At 59.2% G+C, this 16,782-nt stretch overlaps 1 protein-coding gene across 1 annotated transcript in view; it reads left to right on the top strand.

Moving 5' to 3' along the window:
- WNK2 (WNK lysine deficient protein kinase 2) overlaps positions 1 to 16,782 on the top strand; it is a 132,458-nt gene that overhangs the window by 40,339 nt on the left and 75,337 nt on the right. The window contains 7 exon segments of the mRNA XM_043566746.1: positions 980 to 1,137; positions 3,287 to 3,344; positions 3,347 to 3,374; positions 5,604 to 5,823; positions 10,293 to 10,575; positions 14,576 to 14,778; positions 16,478 to 16,609. Coding sequence (XP_043422681.1) covers positions 980 to 1,137; positions 3,287 to 3,344; positions 3,347 to 3,374; positions 5,604 to 5,823; positions 10,293 to 10,575; positions 14,576 to 14,778; positions 16,478 to 16,609 — 1,082 coding nt within the window.

Consider the following 16,782-nt stretch of genomic DNA (forward strand, 5'->3'; position numbering starts at 1 on the left):
GACCCTGGGATCATGACCTGACCTGAAATCAAGAGTCGGATGCTCAACCGACTGAGCCAACCAGGTGCCCCAGGATTTTGTGATTTTTTTTTTTAATTTTTTTTTTCAACGTTTATTTATTTTTGGGACAGAGAGAGACAGAGCATGAACGGGGGAGGGGCAGAGAGAGAGGGAGACACAGAATCGGAAACAGGCTCCAGGCTCTGAGCCATCAGCCCAGAGCCTGACGTGGGGCTCGAACTCACGGACCGCGAGATCGTGACCTGGCTGAAGTCGGACGCGTAACCGACTGCGCCACCCAGGCGCCCCGATTTTGTGATTTTTAAAGACGTTTGTTATAGAAAAATAACAAAACCCAGACCAGTGTAGCCAAAGGACGTCAGCCAGACCCCACCGCCCTGACGTCTCCTCTTGGTCTTTGCTTGTTGGTTCGTAGAGAGGAGCTCGTGTGTGCATAGCTGCATAACTGAATATTTTATTTCACTCAGTCTGTTGAAATGTTCAGGGTAATAAGTGTCATTTTAAAGCCTCCTGTGTTTGGGACGCACACGCCTTTCCCACCCGAGCCCTCACGGGTGCGTGGCTGACACCGTCAGCGTAGACGCTCCCGTCTGAGCTTTCTGACACTTTGCCGTGTGGTGTGCCTGTGTTTGCAGTTCAGGTAGCAATGCGGGGACCCCGAGTTTCTGTCGGCCCTGGGTTATCCGGCTCGCTCCTCAGCAAGTGACCTCTGCAGGGTTTCAGGCACAGACGGGGCCCCGGGAAGCGGTGGGCTCCTAGCTGTGTGGGCTCCACCAGTGCCGTGGGCTCATGTGCCCCGGAACCAGGGGGGTTCTGGGGGAATTGTGGGGAACCATCTGCAGAGCACTCCTGGCTGAATCTCAGGTTCCAGGGCTAGTGGCACAGTGTGCGGATAGGGGGTGTGGGGGGCCTTGGGCCCACTAGCTGCTGACCCTGGTTCTGTTGCTCCTGGACGCAGGCACCCCAGAGTTCATGGCGCCCGAGATGTACGAGGAGCATTACGACGAGTCCGTGGACGTCTATGCCTTCGGGATGTGCATGCTGGAGATGGCCACCTCAGAGTACCCCTACTCCGAGTGCCAGAATGCAGCCCAGATCTACCGGAAGGTCACCTGTGTGAGTCCGCGGGCCATCGTGATGGGCCTGCTTTGTGAGACCCTCTCTGTACCCTGTGAGGAGGGGAAGGACGCTGTCATAGAGAGGCAACTGAGGCTGTCTAGCTCAGCGGGGTGGCCGTGCAGACCTCTGAGCTGGCGGTGGAGACACATGGGCCTCATGTGTGACTGGAGGCTGTAGCACCTTCGGGGCTTCTTCAGGAGGCACCTGCCCCCAGAGCCCCTTGTCTGGGCCGCCATCCCCTGGGCCTGTTGGCTTTCTTGGTGTCTGGTCTGTGCCCACGCGGTTGTCAGCTGTGATCTGGTGGCTTCGGCTGTGTGGACGGATCACCCTGTCCTTCCTTGATGGCCGTCATGCCCTGTGAGGTCGTGGCTTTTCTGGGCACCAGGCCCCATGACCCCTGAGTCCTGGCTGCCTTGCCCTGCCTGGTGCACCCCTCGCTTCTGCAGACAGGCGAGGAGTGTGATCCCCAGCACCCCAGGGCACCTGTCCTCGCCCTGCCCTCCACTCTGAGCTCCTGACAGGTCATGGCTCATTTCTCTCCTTCAGTCTTAATTCTGAGTTATCGGTCACTTGTTTTGAGCCCCTACTGTGTGCTGCTGAGGGTGTGGGGGGTGGGTATGCACACAGGATCCGGCTGGATTGGCAGAGACGCATAGGTGGGCGTGCAGTGCCCTGGCGGTGCTGGCAGGAGAAGGCAGGCTTGTGGTCGTGGGCAGTGGTCCTCCATGGGGCAGGGGACACCCCAGGGGGTTAGGGCCTCATTGCCAAGCTTGCAGGGGTGCGGGGGGAGCAGTCCACCAACCCTGGCTTCTGGTTGCGCATGTGGATGCTGCTGTGGTCTGTCTGCTGGGCTGGGGGAGACAGGACTGATTCCTGCTGGTGTGCTCCACGGTCCCTCGCAGGCCAGGGACACAGGCCAGGGCTCCTGTCGCTGCTCCAGCATCCAGCATCTGCCCCCGACCCCAGGTCTCTCAGGCATGCCGTGTCCCTGCTGCCAGCTGCCCGACCCCATACGTCTGAGCCTGGGGACACGAGCCCTTTCAAAATGGCAGCCGTTCTGGCATGTTCTTCACCTGCTTTGGGGGCCTCAGCCCTGCAGGGGTGGATGACAGCTTACACATGTGTTTACCTGTAGTTGTGTTTCTCAGCCCACCTGCCTCCCATAGGGACCTTGGCCCTTCCTCCTGCTGTAATTAGACTCTTCTTTCTGTTGGCCTCAGTGGGACAGCATGGGGTCCTCACCTCCACCAGGAAGTTCTCGGCCGTGCCAGAGCCCCGTGTCCCACTCTGTTGCTGCACAGACCCTCCTGCATGTTGGGCACACACGATTCCCATGGGTTATGGGCCTGGGGCCTGAGGGTCAGGGGTTTGTTGGGCACAGCAGGGCCCCACCTGGTGGCGGGAGCCGCCAGGGGTCCTGCACTCTTGGGTCCACCTCTGGGCTGGAAGCCACCCCTCCCCATCGTCCCACTCCCTCTCTCCATGGGAAAACATAGGCATCATATTCTCTATGTTTAAAAACAAAAAAGCCAAGATGAGGACTGGGGAGGCAGAGTCTCGTTGAGGAATGTGATGGGTGAGGCTCCTCAGTGTGTTTAAAAACCCTCCCCCAAGCCCCTGCCCCCAGCAGCTGCACATGAACCCTGCAGTCCATCCCCTGCTTCTCCTGGATCCTCCGGCCTCAGGGTGTGCGCTTTGGGGTCCTGTGCCCCCATGCCATGGCCATTGCTGGCACCCGCTGGGCCCTTGGTGCAGAACCGCACGGCACCGGCACTAAACCCGGAGCCACCAGGCCTAGGGAAGTCAGCCCTGATTGTGGCCACGGTCGGGCAGATGTCTGGTGCCCTTAGCCAGCAGCAGTGACCACACAGTGCCCTCAGTACCCTCCAGGGAGGGTGTGGTGTGGAAGGTGGCCCCTCTGCCCGGCCGCCTCATCCACACTGGGGGGGCGGGTGCTCCCATCAGGCGGGGGCTGGGTTGGGCTCTTTCTCAGACTCTGCTGCTCCTGACAGCACATCGTCGGGGACTCGGGATGAGCTGAGCCCCCAGCAAGCTGGTGCGCCTCCTGCCTCCTCCCCTTCGGGGTTAGTGCCAGCTGAGCAGGAGGCAGGTCCTGTCGGTGACTCCACTCATCTTGTCTTAACAGGGCATCAAGCCTGCCAGCTTTGAGAAAGTGCATGATCCCGAAATCAAGGAGATCATCGGGAATGCATCTGCAAAAACAAGGAGGAAAGGTGAGTCCCGGGAGGCTCTGGGTCTGCGTGCTCTTCCTGCGGACATCACCCCAGCTGGCCCTCACGCACGGGTGGTAGGCAGGCAGGCTGGCTGCTTCAGGCCACGGCGTCCCTGGGCCAGCGAGGCCTCCGGGCAGGCAGGGGGACAGCCTTGGCCCCTCCTCGGCTGCCCGGAGCTCGCTCCCCAGCTTTGGGGGCCATCCTGGAGCCTCCCTCCCTTGCTAGCTGCTTCTCACCCACCTAGCCTGAGCAGGGCCCCCCTCTGCCGTGCCCTCAGCCTCCCTTCCGACCACCTGCAGACTGCGAGTTCCGTGCACCCGAGTTTCAGCCCAAAGCCCTGAGCTGCCCCCGAACCAGCCCCCGCCTCTTCAGCTGGTCAGCCAGGGCCTCCTCCCCTCTCTTTCCCTCCTCCCCTCCCTCTTCCCCCTTGCCTCTCTCCCTCCTCCTACCTACATTCTCCTCCCCTCCCTCCTCCCCTCTCCCTCCTCCCTTCCCTCTTCCCCTTCCTCCCTTCCCTCTTCCCCTTCCTCCCTTCCCTCTTCCCCTTCCTCTTCCCCCTTCTCTCCCTCCTCCCCTCTCTCCCTCCTCCCCTTCCTCCTCCTCCCCTCCCTCTTCCCCCTTGCCTCTCTCCCTCCTCCTACCTACATTCTCCTCCCCTCCCTCCTCCCCTCTCTCCTCTTCTTCCTCTTCCCCTTCCTCTTCCCCCTTTCTCTTCCCCCTTTCTTCTCTCCCTCCTCTCCTCTCCCCCCTCCCCTCTCCCTCCTCCCCTCTCCCTCCTCCCCTCCCTCTTCCCCCTTTCTTCTCTCCCTCCTCTCCTCTCTCCCTCCTCCCCTTCCTCTTCCCCCTTTCTTCTCTCCCTCCTCTCCTCTCTCCCTCCTCCCCTTCCTCTTCTCCCTTTCCTCTCTCCTCCCCTCCCTCTTCCCCCTCTCCTCTCTCCCTCCTCCCCTCCCTCCTCCCCCTTTCCTCTCTTCCTCCTCCTACCTATATCCTCTTCCCTTCCCTCTTCCCCTTCTCCTTCCCCCTTTTCTCCCTTCCTCTTCCCCTTTCTTTACCCCTCCTTTTCCCTTTCCTCCTCCCCATTCTCCTCCCCTCCCTCTTCCCCCTTTCTTCTCTCCCTCCTCTCCTCTCTCCCTCCTCCCCTCCCTCTTCCCCCTCTCCTCTCTCCCTCCTCCCCTCCCTCTTCCCCTTCCTCTTCCCCCTTTCCTCCTTCCCTCCATTTCCTCCCCTCCTCCAATCTTCAATTACCCCTGCCCATCCCCCCCTCCCTCCCCCTCCCCCCCTCCCCCCCCACACTCTTCCTTGCTCCCTTGTGTGCCCTCCCCACCCCTGTGCACATAGCACATGGCCACCCTGTCACTGTCCTCACCCTTGATATCTGCTGCCATCGTCTCTCAGGCGTCCTTTTCTGATCCTTGGGCTTTCTCTCCTGCTCCCTGCAGGTTATCACATTTTATTTTAAGAAAAACAGTAAAAAGTTGTGAAATGTAAGTCATATTAGAGAGGTATAGAAACAACCACCTAGAAGCAAAGAATTCTCAGAGCAGACCCTGCAAGACCACCTTCCAGACCGGGACTGGCAGGGGCCCTGACCTCTGCTCCCCTTTTCCTGTGTGGTGACCGTGCATGGGGTGTGGGCTCCGCCTGTCCATTGGATGAGATGCCCTCTGCAGTAATCAGGGAGGGGCCGCTGGAACAGACAGGACCCTGGGAAGAAGGGAACTCAGTGTTCAGGGATGGGGAGAGGTTGCCATGACGTTGCCCAGCAGCTGACCCACCCCCATCCTGAGGAACTCTGGAAGGCCCCTGAGCACTCCCTGCTTCTGGGAGCCTGGACTGCCCCCCCTCCAACAGGGTCAGCCTCACCTGGAGCCACGAGTCTCCGTGGCACCTGGGGGCTCACCAGCGCTTCCACAGGCCTATCTGCGCAGTGCAGAGCCCGGTCTAGAAACTGTTCACTTCTGAGTCTCTCTTGATAGGGGTGTTCACTTTTCATAATGAGAGAAAAAAGAAGCCGTGAATGCTCTGCAGTGAGCTGCGTTCAGGTGTAATCTTCTCTGCTTCCCTGGGAATAAACTATTGCGTGCTGCTCTTGAGGACAGAGCCTGCCCATTGGATAGTATAGTCGGAGAACCTTCTGGAAGGAGCGGGGTGGGTCAGGGCCCTGGCGCTTTGTCTCGTGCCTTGGCAGCAGGCCTGCCCTCACCTTGCCCGTCGACCGCCCCTCCTCAGGTACGAGATCAAGGACCTGCTGAGCCACGCCTTCTTCGCAGAGGACACGGGGGTGAGGGTGGAGCTGGCAGAGGAGGACCACGGCAGGAAGTCTACCATCGCCCTGCGGCTCTGGGTTGAGGACCCCAAGAAACTGAAGGGCAAGCCCAAGGACAACGGGGCCATAGAGTTCACCTTTGACCTGGAGAAGGAGACGCCGGATGGTGTGGCACAGGAGATGGTACCGTGACGCTCGCTTGCGGAGGGCGGGTGGTGGGTCCCGGTAGACGCGGGGTATGGCGCGAAAGCGTGTGGTTTCCAAAGATCAGGGCGAGGTCAGAGCAGGGGTGCGGCCCTATGGTGAGCGTGCAGCGGGGGACTGGGGGCTCCAAGGCAGCACGGTGAGGGGTCCAGTGGGGTCGTGAGGGGTCCAGTGGGGTGGTGGTGAGGGGTCCCGTGGAGCCGTGCAGGGAGGGACTGGGGGCTTGGGTGGATCGGGAAGGGCCCGGGTTTTGACCAGGGTTTTGCCGCTTTTGTGTGAATGTGGCTTTGGTTTGATTGTCCCTTTGTTGCTGAGGGCACTGTGTCCCGCTGCAATGCTGCAGAAGAGGTGTGTGTGAGAAAGGAGCTGCTGATTTTTGCTGTAGAAAGTGAGCTTGAGTGAAAATCCGCGTGCTCGCCGCAGGGGAGGCAGCGCTAGGCCGTGCCTCTCGTCGGCACAGAAGCGCACGCCCTCTTTTCCTGCATCTAGCACGCCTGGCAAAATCGTAGTGCCTCCCAGGGTACAGCTTGTGGGTTCTCTAGACTCCCTGGCCCTGGGTGGGTTTTAAGGAGGAGGAAGTGGACTGTGGCTCTGGAGGGTGGGCTGGGAGGCCGCGTCATTCCTCGAGCCCCTGCTCGGAGGAGGAAACTGAGGCTGGCTGTGCCGCGTAAGATGTGGGCCGCGGGCTGTGGCTCGGCTGTGTGGGCGTAGGGCGCCTGTGAACACAGCACGTGAGGAGTCCGTGGCCTTGTGGGTGCATCGGGGCAGTGGTCGCAGAACGGCTGCTGCATGGCCAGCCGGGGCCTCACCGCGCCCTGGGTGGTGGCTGGTCCTCTGCTGCTTCCCACACGTACGGTGAGCGTGACATCCTGCTGATGGCCCGGAGCCCAGGACGGGACCACCCTCACCTCCCAGCTGCCGGTCACATCCCTGGGCCCAGAAACGGGGCAGCACTGCTGTGAGTAGATCGAAGGGGGCTGTGTGGCTCACACGCCCGAGCGGATGTCGGATCACTAGGTACCGACTTGCAGTTAGTGGGCGCATCAGTGCCCTGACTTCAGGACCCTTGTTCCTCCTTGACCTACAGCGCCGCGGTCCCCTCCCACCTTCCAAAGTTTGAAGCACAAGCATTGACGAGCTGGGTGATGTGCAGGCCGGTGGCCCAGGAGTGAGGGTCCGGTGCCACATGTCCTGGGGGCCCACAGGGAGAGGGACCTGGCCAGGAGGTAGGCTGTGGCCAGGGGTGGCCCTGCTGGAGATGATGCGGGTCCCTGGGGCTGCCGTGAGGGGTGTGTCTGTCAGGGCCGGCCAGGTCGGGCCGGTGTGGGCACCTCCGGAGGCCTGGGGGCAGGCAGCTGTCCGCCTCCCTGTGAGCCTGGTGGCACCTGCTCCACACACCCGGGGAGCCTCCCTGCCCAGGATGGATTCCGGCGGGAGCCCCGCTCAGGTCAAGGGCCACAGCAATGCACGAGGACGACGGACCGCGGCACCGATGGATTCCACGTGATGTCGTCTGCCACCGTTGGACCAGGCGCCTCCTCCAGCTCTTCAGTTGTAGGACGGGGTGGTGGCCACACTCGGCCCGAGGCCTTTTTGGGAATACCCACTCTCGTGAGCGACTTATCCCTTCTCTGCCTCAACACAGAGATGCCCGGCCTCCTCTGTCTCCGGCCCATGCTGGGCCTGCCGCCTCGCCTGGCCTCAGCGAGCCCCTGGCCCTTGGCCGGACTTTCTTGGCAGCGTCCGCGCGTTCCCGGTGGAGACCCTAGGGCCCCACGCTTTTTCTGAGGAGCGTCCCACAAGCAGCAGGACATTCTCGCAGACTGCGCATTGCTGTGTTCAGTTAAAGATGATGGAATGGTGCATGCCCACTCCACTCCGGGAGCAGGATGAGCTGGTGCCTCGGGAGCTGCCAGTGTCGAGCTGAAAGTGGCTGCGTTTCCAGGGCGGGGTCTGCCTGCGGCTTCGGCTCCTGGCCGGGACCATCCCGAAGGCCCACCGTAAAACACCAGATCTGACGTCAGGAGCCCCAGTGGGGCAGCGTTTCAGGGCTCACCGCCCCCGGCTGCCCTGGGTGGCCACATACCAACAGCTGTAATTGAACACACCTACTTCTTTGCAATGCCAGCGCCCATATCACAGTCTAAAACCAGCCACCTCTACCAGGTGGCTCACGGGGCGTAGGGGACGAGATCGAGATCACCGGGGGTGAGAGGGGCCCGTCCCCTGGGCTGGCTTTGGCCTGGAAGTGATCCCTTGTGAGGACTCCCGGAGAAGGGGCTCGCAGCCTGGCCCAGGCTCCCCGTGTCTGTGCACCCCCTCTTCTGCCTTCATGGCCTTGGTGCAGTCGACATTTCATTGTGGTAAAGAATGGGGCTAAATTTTCCCCATCCGGGAAAAAATAGAAGAAACACCTTAGAGAGGATCGCCAGGGGGTGACCGTGAGGACAGAGATGGAAGGAAAACTGGGCCATGGGCAGAAAATAGAAGCAGCAGGCAGGTGTGTCCGCGGGGCGCCTTCTTGTCCGTGCCTCTGGTCAGGGCGGCCCTATGGTGGGCTGGCAGGTGAGTGGGCGGCACTGACCTCAGCCCCAGCCCCTCGCGAGAATCCTGGCCCAGTGCCACCACTCACCCTGCCGCCCGGGGCCCCAGTCTGGCGGGAGGCTGGCTGCCGAGATGTCTGCGGGATTTTGACATGGTTTGCTCTGTCCAGCGGGGTTGTTTTCTGAAATGAGATTGTGAAGTTATTAGTCCCACACTTACAGAAAAGTTGCAAACGTACCAAAGAGAACCATTTGACATGATGTCCAGACCTGATGCCCCATCACCGCAAATACGCCCGTGTCTCTTTTCCACCGTTCTACTTGGCCACCCCAGCCATCAGAACGGGGAGAGCCACTCAGGCCTGTTCAGGGTCCCCTGTTGTCTGTCTTTAGTTGTCTTGCCATGAAGGATACATCCGGTGACCACCTTGCGTGGCTCCCTTGTGGTCATGTCAGTGTGTCTGTGGGAGTGCTTGGCGTGGGGCTGTGTCCCCACCAGGGCCAGCCCACTGAGCACGCGCCCTTTGATCGCGTGGTTGAGGGGCGTCTGCCAGCGGTCTCCTATCAAATGATGGGTGGGTGTACCTCGTGACTGTGTCCTCTCCATTTATTTGCGTCTCCGTGGACTCACGGTTTTGTTGGTGAGTTACCCATGCCACATAGTACTTTACCCTAGATGCAGCACTGTACACGTGTGTGGTCTCACACTGTCCCTGCGGTCAGGAATCTGGGCGGCTTAGGGGTCCCTCTGGCTCTGGGTCCTCCACGCCATGTGGCCAGGGCATCATCCAGGGCTGACCGGGGCCGAGGGTCTTTCGGCGTCTGTGTCACTCACCTGGCTGCTGGCAGGCTGCTGTTTCCAGCCGGTGGGTTGTTCCATAGGCCACTCGTGACATGGCTTCCCGTGAGCCCGAGATCCACGGGAGGGTGTGGAGGGGCGGACAGAGACCACACATGTGGTGTCCTGTGTAACCTCATACCAGCAGTGACACCTGTCACTCCTGCCTCCACAGGTCACTTGCGCTCCCCGCCACGTGCATTGGTGGACGTGCTCCTCAGGCCATCACGGCGTCACTGTGTGTTTTGATGCCCAGCACGTGTGCCTTTGGACCGTGGAGGGGCTGGGTGCCGGCCGGCGTCCTCCCACGCATCCTTCGTTCCTCGTTCTCTGAGTGTGGCTGGCTTTCAGGCACAGTGCGGTGTCTAGGCCCCTCCTCCTTCTCTTGCCTGAAACCACTGTTCCGTGGGGAGCTCAGCTCTCACACTGGCCAGACTCCGGGCACCACGCCGGGCCCAGCTGGTGTTCTGTGCGCCTGCACACGCGCTCATGTGTGCATCTATGCACACGTATGTCTGCTGTATGTTGAAAGCCGTGAGTTCACTCGTCTCCTGATAGGTGCCAAAAGTTCTGTGCTCTGGCTTTCTCCCTTTCCACACGAGGCTCCCACAGCGTTGGGCCAGAGATGGGCCTCCGTTGCTTCGTGGTTTTGCCCTCGGTGTCCTCTGGGAGAGCTGTGACTTTTCCCAGAGATCCGGGGCTCCTTCACAAATGCTCTCCTGGGTTCAGAGTTTTCCGGGCATGGGTGCCCCCGTCCCCCCTTGTCTCAAGTTACACGGTGCACCCCCTTCCCTTTGTGCATTTTTGGAGAGCTGTCCGGCCAGAGGCAGCTTAGGGCCCCTCCCCTCCCTGCACTCATCCCGAGGGCACATGCACCTGCTGCAGCCTCGCTGTCCCAGGAGGGGCACTGTGCAGGTCCAGAGGGCCGTGCTTTTTGCAGATTTTCAGTTGGCAGGAGGGCACTTCCTTACAGGCGGGTGAGAGATAGGGTGGGGCCTGAGAGGGGCTTCTGCAGAAATCCTGTGAATGGGAGGTGACTAGTAATGGTGTGGCACCTCCCTTTGCAGATCGAGTCGGGATTCTTCCACGAGAGCGACGTGAAGATTGTGGCCAAGTCCATCCGCGACCGAGTAGCATTGATCCAGTGGCGGCGAGAGAGGATCTGGCCGGCGCTGCAGCCCCCGGAGCAGCGGGACCCAGGCAGCCCCGACAAGGCCAGGGGCCCGCCCGCACCCCTGCAGGTCCAGGTGACCTACCACGCAAAGGCTGGGCCGCCGGAGCCCGAGGAACCCGAGGCAGACCAGCACCTCCTGCCCGCCGCGCTGCCGGCCAGCGCCACCTCCCTGGCCTGTGAGTGCCGTCCTCCCCGCGCCCGCGCCCCCAGCCCGCGCCTCAGGTGTGGACCGCAGGTGCGGGCGAGCGCTCTCCCTGGGGCCGGGGGGCACTGGGGTGTCTTTGGCTCGTGGAAGCCTAGCGTCTGGGACAGGTGGGGACAAATGTGCAGAGAGATCCAGAACCTCCCGTGCCCCAAGCCAGTAGGATGGAGTGGCTCATCCAGCTACTGCTTCTATGTGGAGGCCAGTCCTGGCCGCGGGGCCTGGTGGGGGCATCCCCGCTGGGACACCACTGCCCTGGGGCCGAGAACGGCCGCAGTCTCCTGTGGTCCTGGCGCTCTCAGCCGTGACCTTTGCTGCCAGGATTACATGTCCCCGAGGTTATCTCCCTTCTAGTGCCCGACCTTTGGCACCTTTACCCTGTTTCCCAGGTATCACTGATGGCTTGTTGGGAATCACGCTGAGTCCCGGATGACTGAGAGAGGGAACAGAGGGTCTCCTGCAAGTCTGGGCAGAAGAATAGCCTGCCTTTGCTGTTAGTAGCCTAAAAATCCAGCGGTGGGCTGAGGGTTGAGGACGTGGCATCTTCCGCCCATTCTGTGAATAAGTGCTGGGTATGACTGTAGTCTACCTGGGCCACGTTTTTAGGCTGTTCATGCGGAGAGGTCAAAATCTCCTGTTCGATTGATTTAATAGGAGCACGTCATTTATCGTTAAAACAATAGTGACGTTCTTCAAAGTAGGCTACTTAAATTCAAACCAGTAGCTAGCTGCTGCTCAGAGACCGTGTGCTTGCCTCCGGCTTCCTCCCGACCCGCTGGCGTGCTCTGGAGAAGACGGGCACTGCGTCCTCATCCCACTTGTTGATAAGCCAGCGGTTAATCAACGGGCATAAACTTTGCGTGGGGAAAGGCTCTCTGTATCGGGCACCCTTCACACACCAAACACCTGGCTGTTTGAACGGTTTCTAGGCAGGAGAGACACCCGGACCTGGAACGCAGTCTGCCGGGGTCAGCTGTCCCTGCACAGACTCGACCTGCCGTGCAGACACGGATCGCACGGTGGCTCAGCATGGGTGGGCGTTCTGTCTGCAGACACGGTCTCCCTGTCGATCCAGGGCGGTTCTGTGCGTTCATTGTGAGTTCTGTAAAGCAGATAGCGTGGTCGCGTCGTGTAAAATTCAGACCGTACCAGGGAGTGTGCAGCAGAGGTCAGTCACTGTTCCTCCTTGGAGGCCACTGATGTTGCCTGTCTCTTAATGGTAACTTCCAGAGATAACGTGTGCATAGAATCATCCATGTGCACCCACACGTATGTGCATATATGCACACGTGTGCACGCAGCAGAACTCACACACATGGGTGTCCACAACGTACTGAGCATACTCACACACACAAAAGCCGTGTGCTTTGTGAAGGTGAGATGACGGGGTCCGGGCTGCACACACATCACTGGAAAAGGGACCTGATCTTAAGTAGCAAGGTGGGTGGGCAGACGCACGCATGTCAGAAGGTACAGCAGACATCATGCTGTGGGGTTCTCCACCACAAGCTGCCCACTTCAGCCCAGATCAAGTTCGTTGAGAAGGTGTGGGCCAGCACCCAGTGACTGCAAGAAGGCACTTTGTCAGTAGGTTTAAAAGATTTTTTTTTTTTAAGTTTACTTATTTATTTTGAGAGAGAGAGAGTGAGAGAGGATGTGAGCGGGGAGGGGCAGAGAGAGAGGGAGAGAGAATCTCCAGCAGGCTTCCACACTGTCAGCACAGAGCCCAGCTCAGAGCTCGAACCCCCGAACCATGAGATGATGATGTGAGCCCAAATCAAGAGTTAGACGCTTAACCAACTGAGCCACCCAGGTGCCCCTAAATTTTTAATTCTAGAAATAACACATTCCCTTTATTTTTTTTTAGGAGTAGAATTCAGTGATTCATCACGTACATACAACACCCAGTGTTCATCACAGGTGCCCTCCTTGGTCCCCATACCCCATCCAGCCCATCCCCCACCCACCTCCCTCTGTCAACCCTCAGTTTGTTCTCTATCATTAAGAGTCTTCTGTGGTTTGTTTCACTCTCTTCTCTTTCCCTCCTTTCCTGTATGTTTATCTGTTTTGTTTCTTAAATTCCACATATGTGTGAAATCTTATTTCACTTAGTATGATACATTTTCACTCCATCATTGCAAATGGCAAGATTTCATTCTTTTTGATGGATGAGTAATATTCCATTATATATATGTATATATATATATATATATATATATATATACACACACATATATACCTATACACACATACGTATACATATATGTATCTATGCATATATATATCGTATCTTATCCATTCATTTGCAGTGGGCATTTGGGGTCTCTCCATAGTTTGGGTATTAAACACATTCTGCTTAAGAATGTAAAATGTTGCATATATGGTTAAAGTTGGTTTATATGAAATTTGCCAAGTCTGTACATACTCTTTTTCTTGTGCACACACTGTGTGTTTCTGTGTTTCTGTCTTGTGTGTGTCTGTCTCTGTTGCTCTGTCTCTGTGTCTCTGTGTGTCTGTTTCTGCGTGTCTCTCTGTGTCTCTGTGTCTCACTGCATGTCTCTGTGTCTGTCTCTGTAGGTCTCTTTGTGTGTCTGTCTCTGCATGTCTCTTTGTGTGTCTGTCTCTGTAGTCTTTCTGCATGTGTCTCTGTCCCTCTGTCCCTCAGTGTATTCTTTCTGTGTCTCTGTGCGTGTCTGTTTATGTATATCTCTTTGCATGTGTCTGTCTCTGTAGGTCTTTCTGCGTGTGTCTCTTTGTATGTCTTTGTCCTCTGTGTCTCTCTCTGCATGTGTCTCTTTATGTCTCTGTGTGTCTGTCTTTGTCTCTAGGTTTGTCTGCATGTGTCTCTGTATGTGTCCGCGTCTCTGTCTCTGTGTGCAGGAGGAAATGACCACCAGCTGCTCACTGAAAGTCACCGCATGTCTAATGGGTTCTGTGCAGTTATAGACCTTGGGGCTCTCGTGTCCTCCCAGGTTAGAGCGGGCCCTGATGAGCCCCTGGGAAAAAATGACTTTGATGTAAAGCCAGCAGGATTCCCTTTTACTCCATTCACTTAAATTACAGACGGACACAATGCTGGCTTTCCGAGGCGCCCTGTAGATGTGCTTGGTGCTGCGGGTGGGAAGCCACAGTGTCCGTGTACATTCTGGAGTCTGGAAGCAGGAAGCAGAAGGTGCCATTTCAAGCAGGATTTTGTCTTCACCGTTCAGTGGCCTGGCCATGCAGGCGGCCTGTCGTCCCCACTGTGATTCGGGGAGGCGAGCCCGTGGCCACGGGGCCTGTCTGTGCCTGGTGTGTGGGTGGCTCCCTCCGCTGTGGCACTGGTGCGGGGAGCCACCCCCTCTCGGCCTCTCTGCGGGGTGGGGCCTCGCCTGCCCCGTTTTCCAGCTGGGTTACTGGTGGGCCCGTGATGTGAGGGCTGGGCTTGGACTCGGCTTTCCCTGCTTTGTGCTCTTTGTCGTGGTGGTGAAGGTGGTCAGAGTCCCCGCCCCGTAAAATACGGATGAGCGTCGCTTGGGCCACAGGACCCTAGTTTCTAGCCTCTCCTAGCTTCTGTCAGCCTCCTAAGGCCCCTTGCTGAGCTCTCGCTCTCCAGCCGGGCCAGGCAACAGGTGAGGGCCCTGTCTGTGGCCAGGGTGGACACACTTCCCGCGGAGGATAGTGTCAGGTGCCCTCCTGGGACCCGTGGCGCCCGTGGCGGATGGCCCCTGGACAGCATTGGGGTGGGGCGCCAGGGCGTCCCCGGGTGGGTTCCAGCCCCTGCCCCCCATCGTCCTGGAGTGATTTGTCTAGAACGATAAGCACTTACGTGCTCAGGTGACTGAGAAACCTGGCCAGGTCCCGGTTTGCGGGAGAGCGCAGGGGACCGGCTGAGCATCGTGTCTGAGCACCGTCGCGGTCCCCAGACCGTGTGTAGAGTGCGTGGGGTGGTGTTTGGGGGTGTCTGCTCTGAGCCGTGCCTTTGTCCTTCCCAGCGGATAGCACGTTCGACAGCGGCCAGGGCTCCACCGTGTACTCGGACTCTCAGAGCAGCCAGCAGAGTGCGGTGCTGGGCTCGCTGGCGGACGCGGCCCCACCCCCGACTCAGTGCGTGTGCAGTCCCCCGGTGAGCGCGACTGACGGGCCTGTCCTGCCGTATAGCCTGCCCTCGCTGGGGCCCTACCAGCAGCCTGCCGTGGTGAGTCAGCCCCTCCCCCCGTGGCCTGGAGCCCCACGGGCAGCCCAGGCTGCGCTGGCCCGTGGTCAGGCCCCGGGGAGGTCCACCCTGCTGGGACGTTGGGGGCTGTGCGCTGAAAGGCCCACTGGGTGGGAGAACAGGAGCGCGGAGCCCAGACCGCAGAGCTTCGCGGCTGTGGCGGAGCTGGCATCGTTTCTAGTAACGACACCGTTGGTTCCGCTTGCGTGTCTGGCCCCGCTGAGGGGGTCGCACGTGTCCCCGGGTAGCTCTCCACTGGTCACCACGCAGCCGTTAAACGTTAGAAGCACGAGGACGGCAGAATTGTGGGGAACGTGTTCAGCCACGGTTGACAAACCTGTAGGGTAACTTGTAAGATGCGGAGACGGAGCCTGATGGGTGAAGCGGGAACAGCCGGGGGGAGGGGGTGGCAGTGCGGGGGGGGGGGGGGTCCGAGCCGGACTTTATTCTTCAATTTGATTTGATTTATGCCCGGATGAACCCCATGCTTCACAGCTGCAGAGCTGGGCTGTGGAGGGGGGTCCAGAGGGAGAGTCAGGCCCCTAGGCCCCCTTCCCAAGGGTCCAGCTGCTGCTGCCTGAGCACCGGTCCCCGTCCTGTGGGCCTGGGCCGTCGGGCAGGCTCAGCAGGTCCCTCTGGAGGGCATTTGTGTCTGCTGAGTCCTGGACTCGTTTCCAGCTCCCGTTTGTGGCTTTGCTGGTTTCATGAGATGAAGTGAAGCAGGATTTTAAACGGCAGCAGAAACTCACGTAGGGAAAGGCGATTGTCACCTACAGTGGTGGCAGTTGGCTCTGGGTGGCCCATCCTGCGTGCAGGGCTCCCCCTGGGCACATGGCTGCTGTTCCTGCACGGTGGCTTCAGGTGAACACGGAGGGGAGCTCATCCCTCCCTGCAGGGCTTTCATAAAGCATTTACTGTGAAGGACACAGTGAGTGGTGAGGCCTGGCAGTTCCTGTCACCCAGAAAACCAAAGCACTTTCCGAGTCGGCCTCGGACATCTTTCCTGTGTCCAAACCTGTGCCCCCCACAGCCCCCACCTGCATCTCCCATCTCCGTATTTGAAGTAAATCCCAGAGGAGTGTTTTGCCCATAAAGATGTCAGTCTGTACGTCTGCAGGATCAGGATTCTTGAAAACAGAACCTGACAGCATCATTATACCTAAAAATGAGCAAGTGAGCAGCTCTTCCTTAATAGTGTCAGACACCCAGCGCTCAGACTGTGGACTCTGGGTCTGTGCTGCCACTGGCGGTGGGGACTCTGGCGGCCGACTCACTGAAGATCCCGGCTCTGTCCCACTATCTGTTCTCGCTTTCCCGAGCCCTGCTTGCGATGTATTTGCGGGTCTGTGTTTCACACGGTCCCATAGATGAAAAGCAAGCTCATTCATATCTCTCTCCCACTGAATGTCCCGGTTCTGCAAAGCCTTTATGGTGTTCTTTTCTCATGATTGCGTAATGTCTCATAGACCTGAAGTTCCAGAACATTCCTTGGTTGGGAGTAGTGGCTGTTCTCAGCTTAGGGACCACCACATCTCACTTCTGCCAAGTTCTGTGCCCAGGCGAGTCCCTAAAAGAGTGAGAGACATATGGGGAGCGGGTGGCAGGTCACTGTGGCTGTGGAGCTCGAGCTGGGTGGGGGGCCTGAGGGCAGCTGGTGAGTGGCTCTCGGTGCTCTCTGCAGCCTGGACTGCCGGGGAGCTCCATCCCGCCCCCAGCCCGCCCTCCGCTCCCGCAGCAGCATTTCCCGGAGCCAGCCATAAGTTTTGCTCCCGTGTCGACGGGCCCGGGCCAGCCTGTGCCTGCTGGCCAGCAGGTGAGTGTGGGCTGCCCTTGCTCACAGCCACCACCCTGGATGTGCAGCGAGCTCTGCTGGCCTGGGTCCCCTCTGCGCCTTCTCTGTGGTTGCCCGGCACCTGGGGTGCAGATGGGAGTGGGGTTTATAGATCCATAGCACTTGGAAGAGCCCCGCTTACACAGAATGATGCT

The sequence above is a fragment of the Prionailurus bengalensis genome, chromosome D4 (assembly GCF_016509475.1).
Source record: "Prionailurus bengalensis isolate Pbe53 chromosome D4, Fcat_Pben_1.1_paternal_pri, whole genome shotgun sequence".
NCBI classification, from domain to species: Eukaryota; Metazoa; Chordata; class Mammalia; order Carnivora; family Felidae; genus Prionailurus; species Prionailurus bengalensis.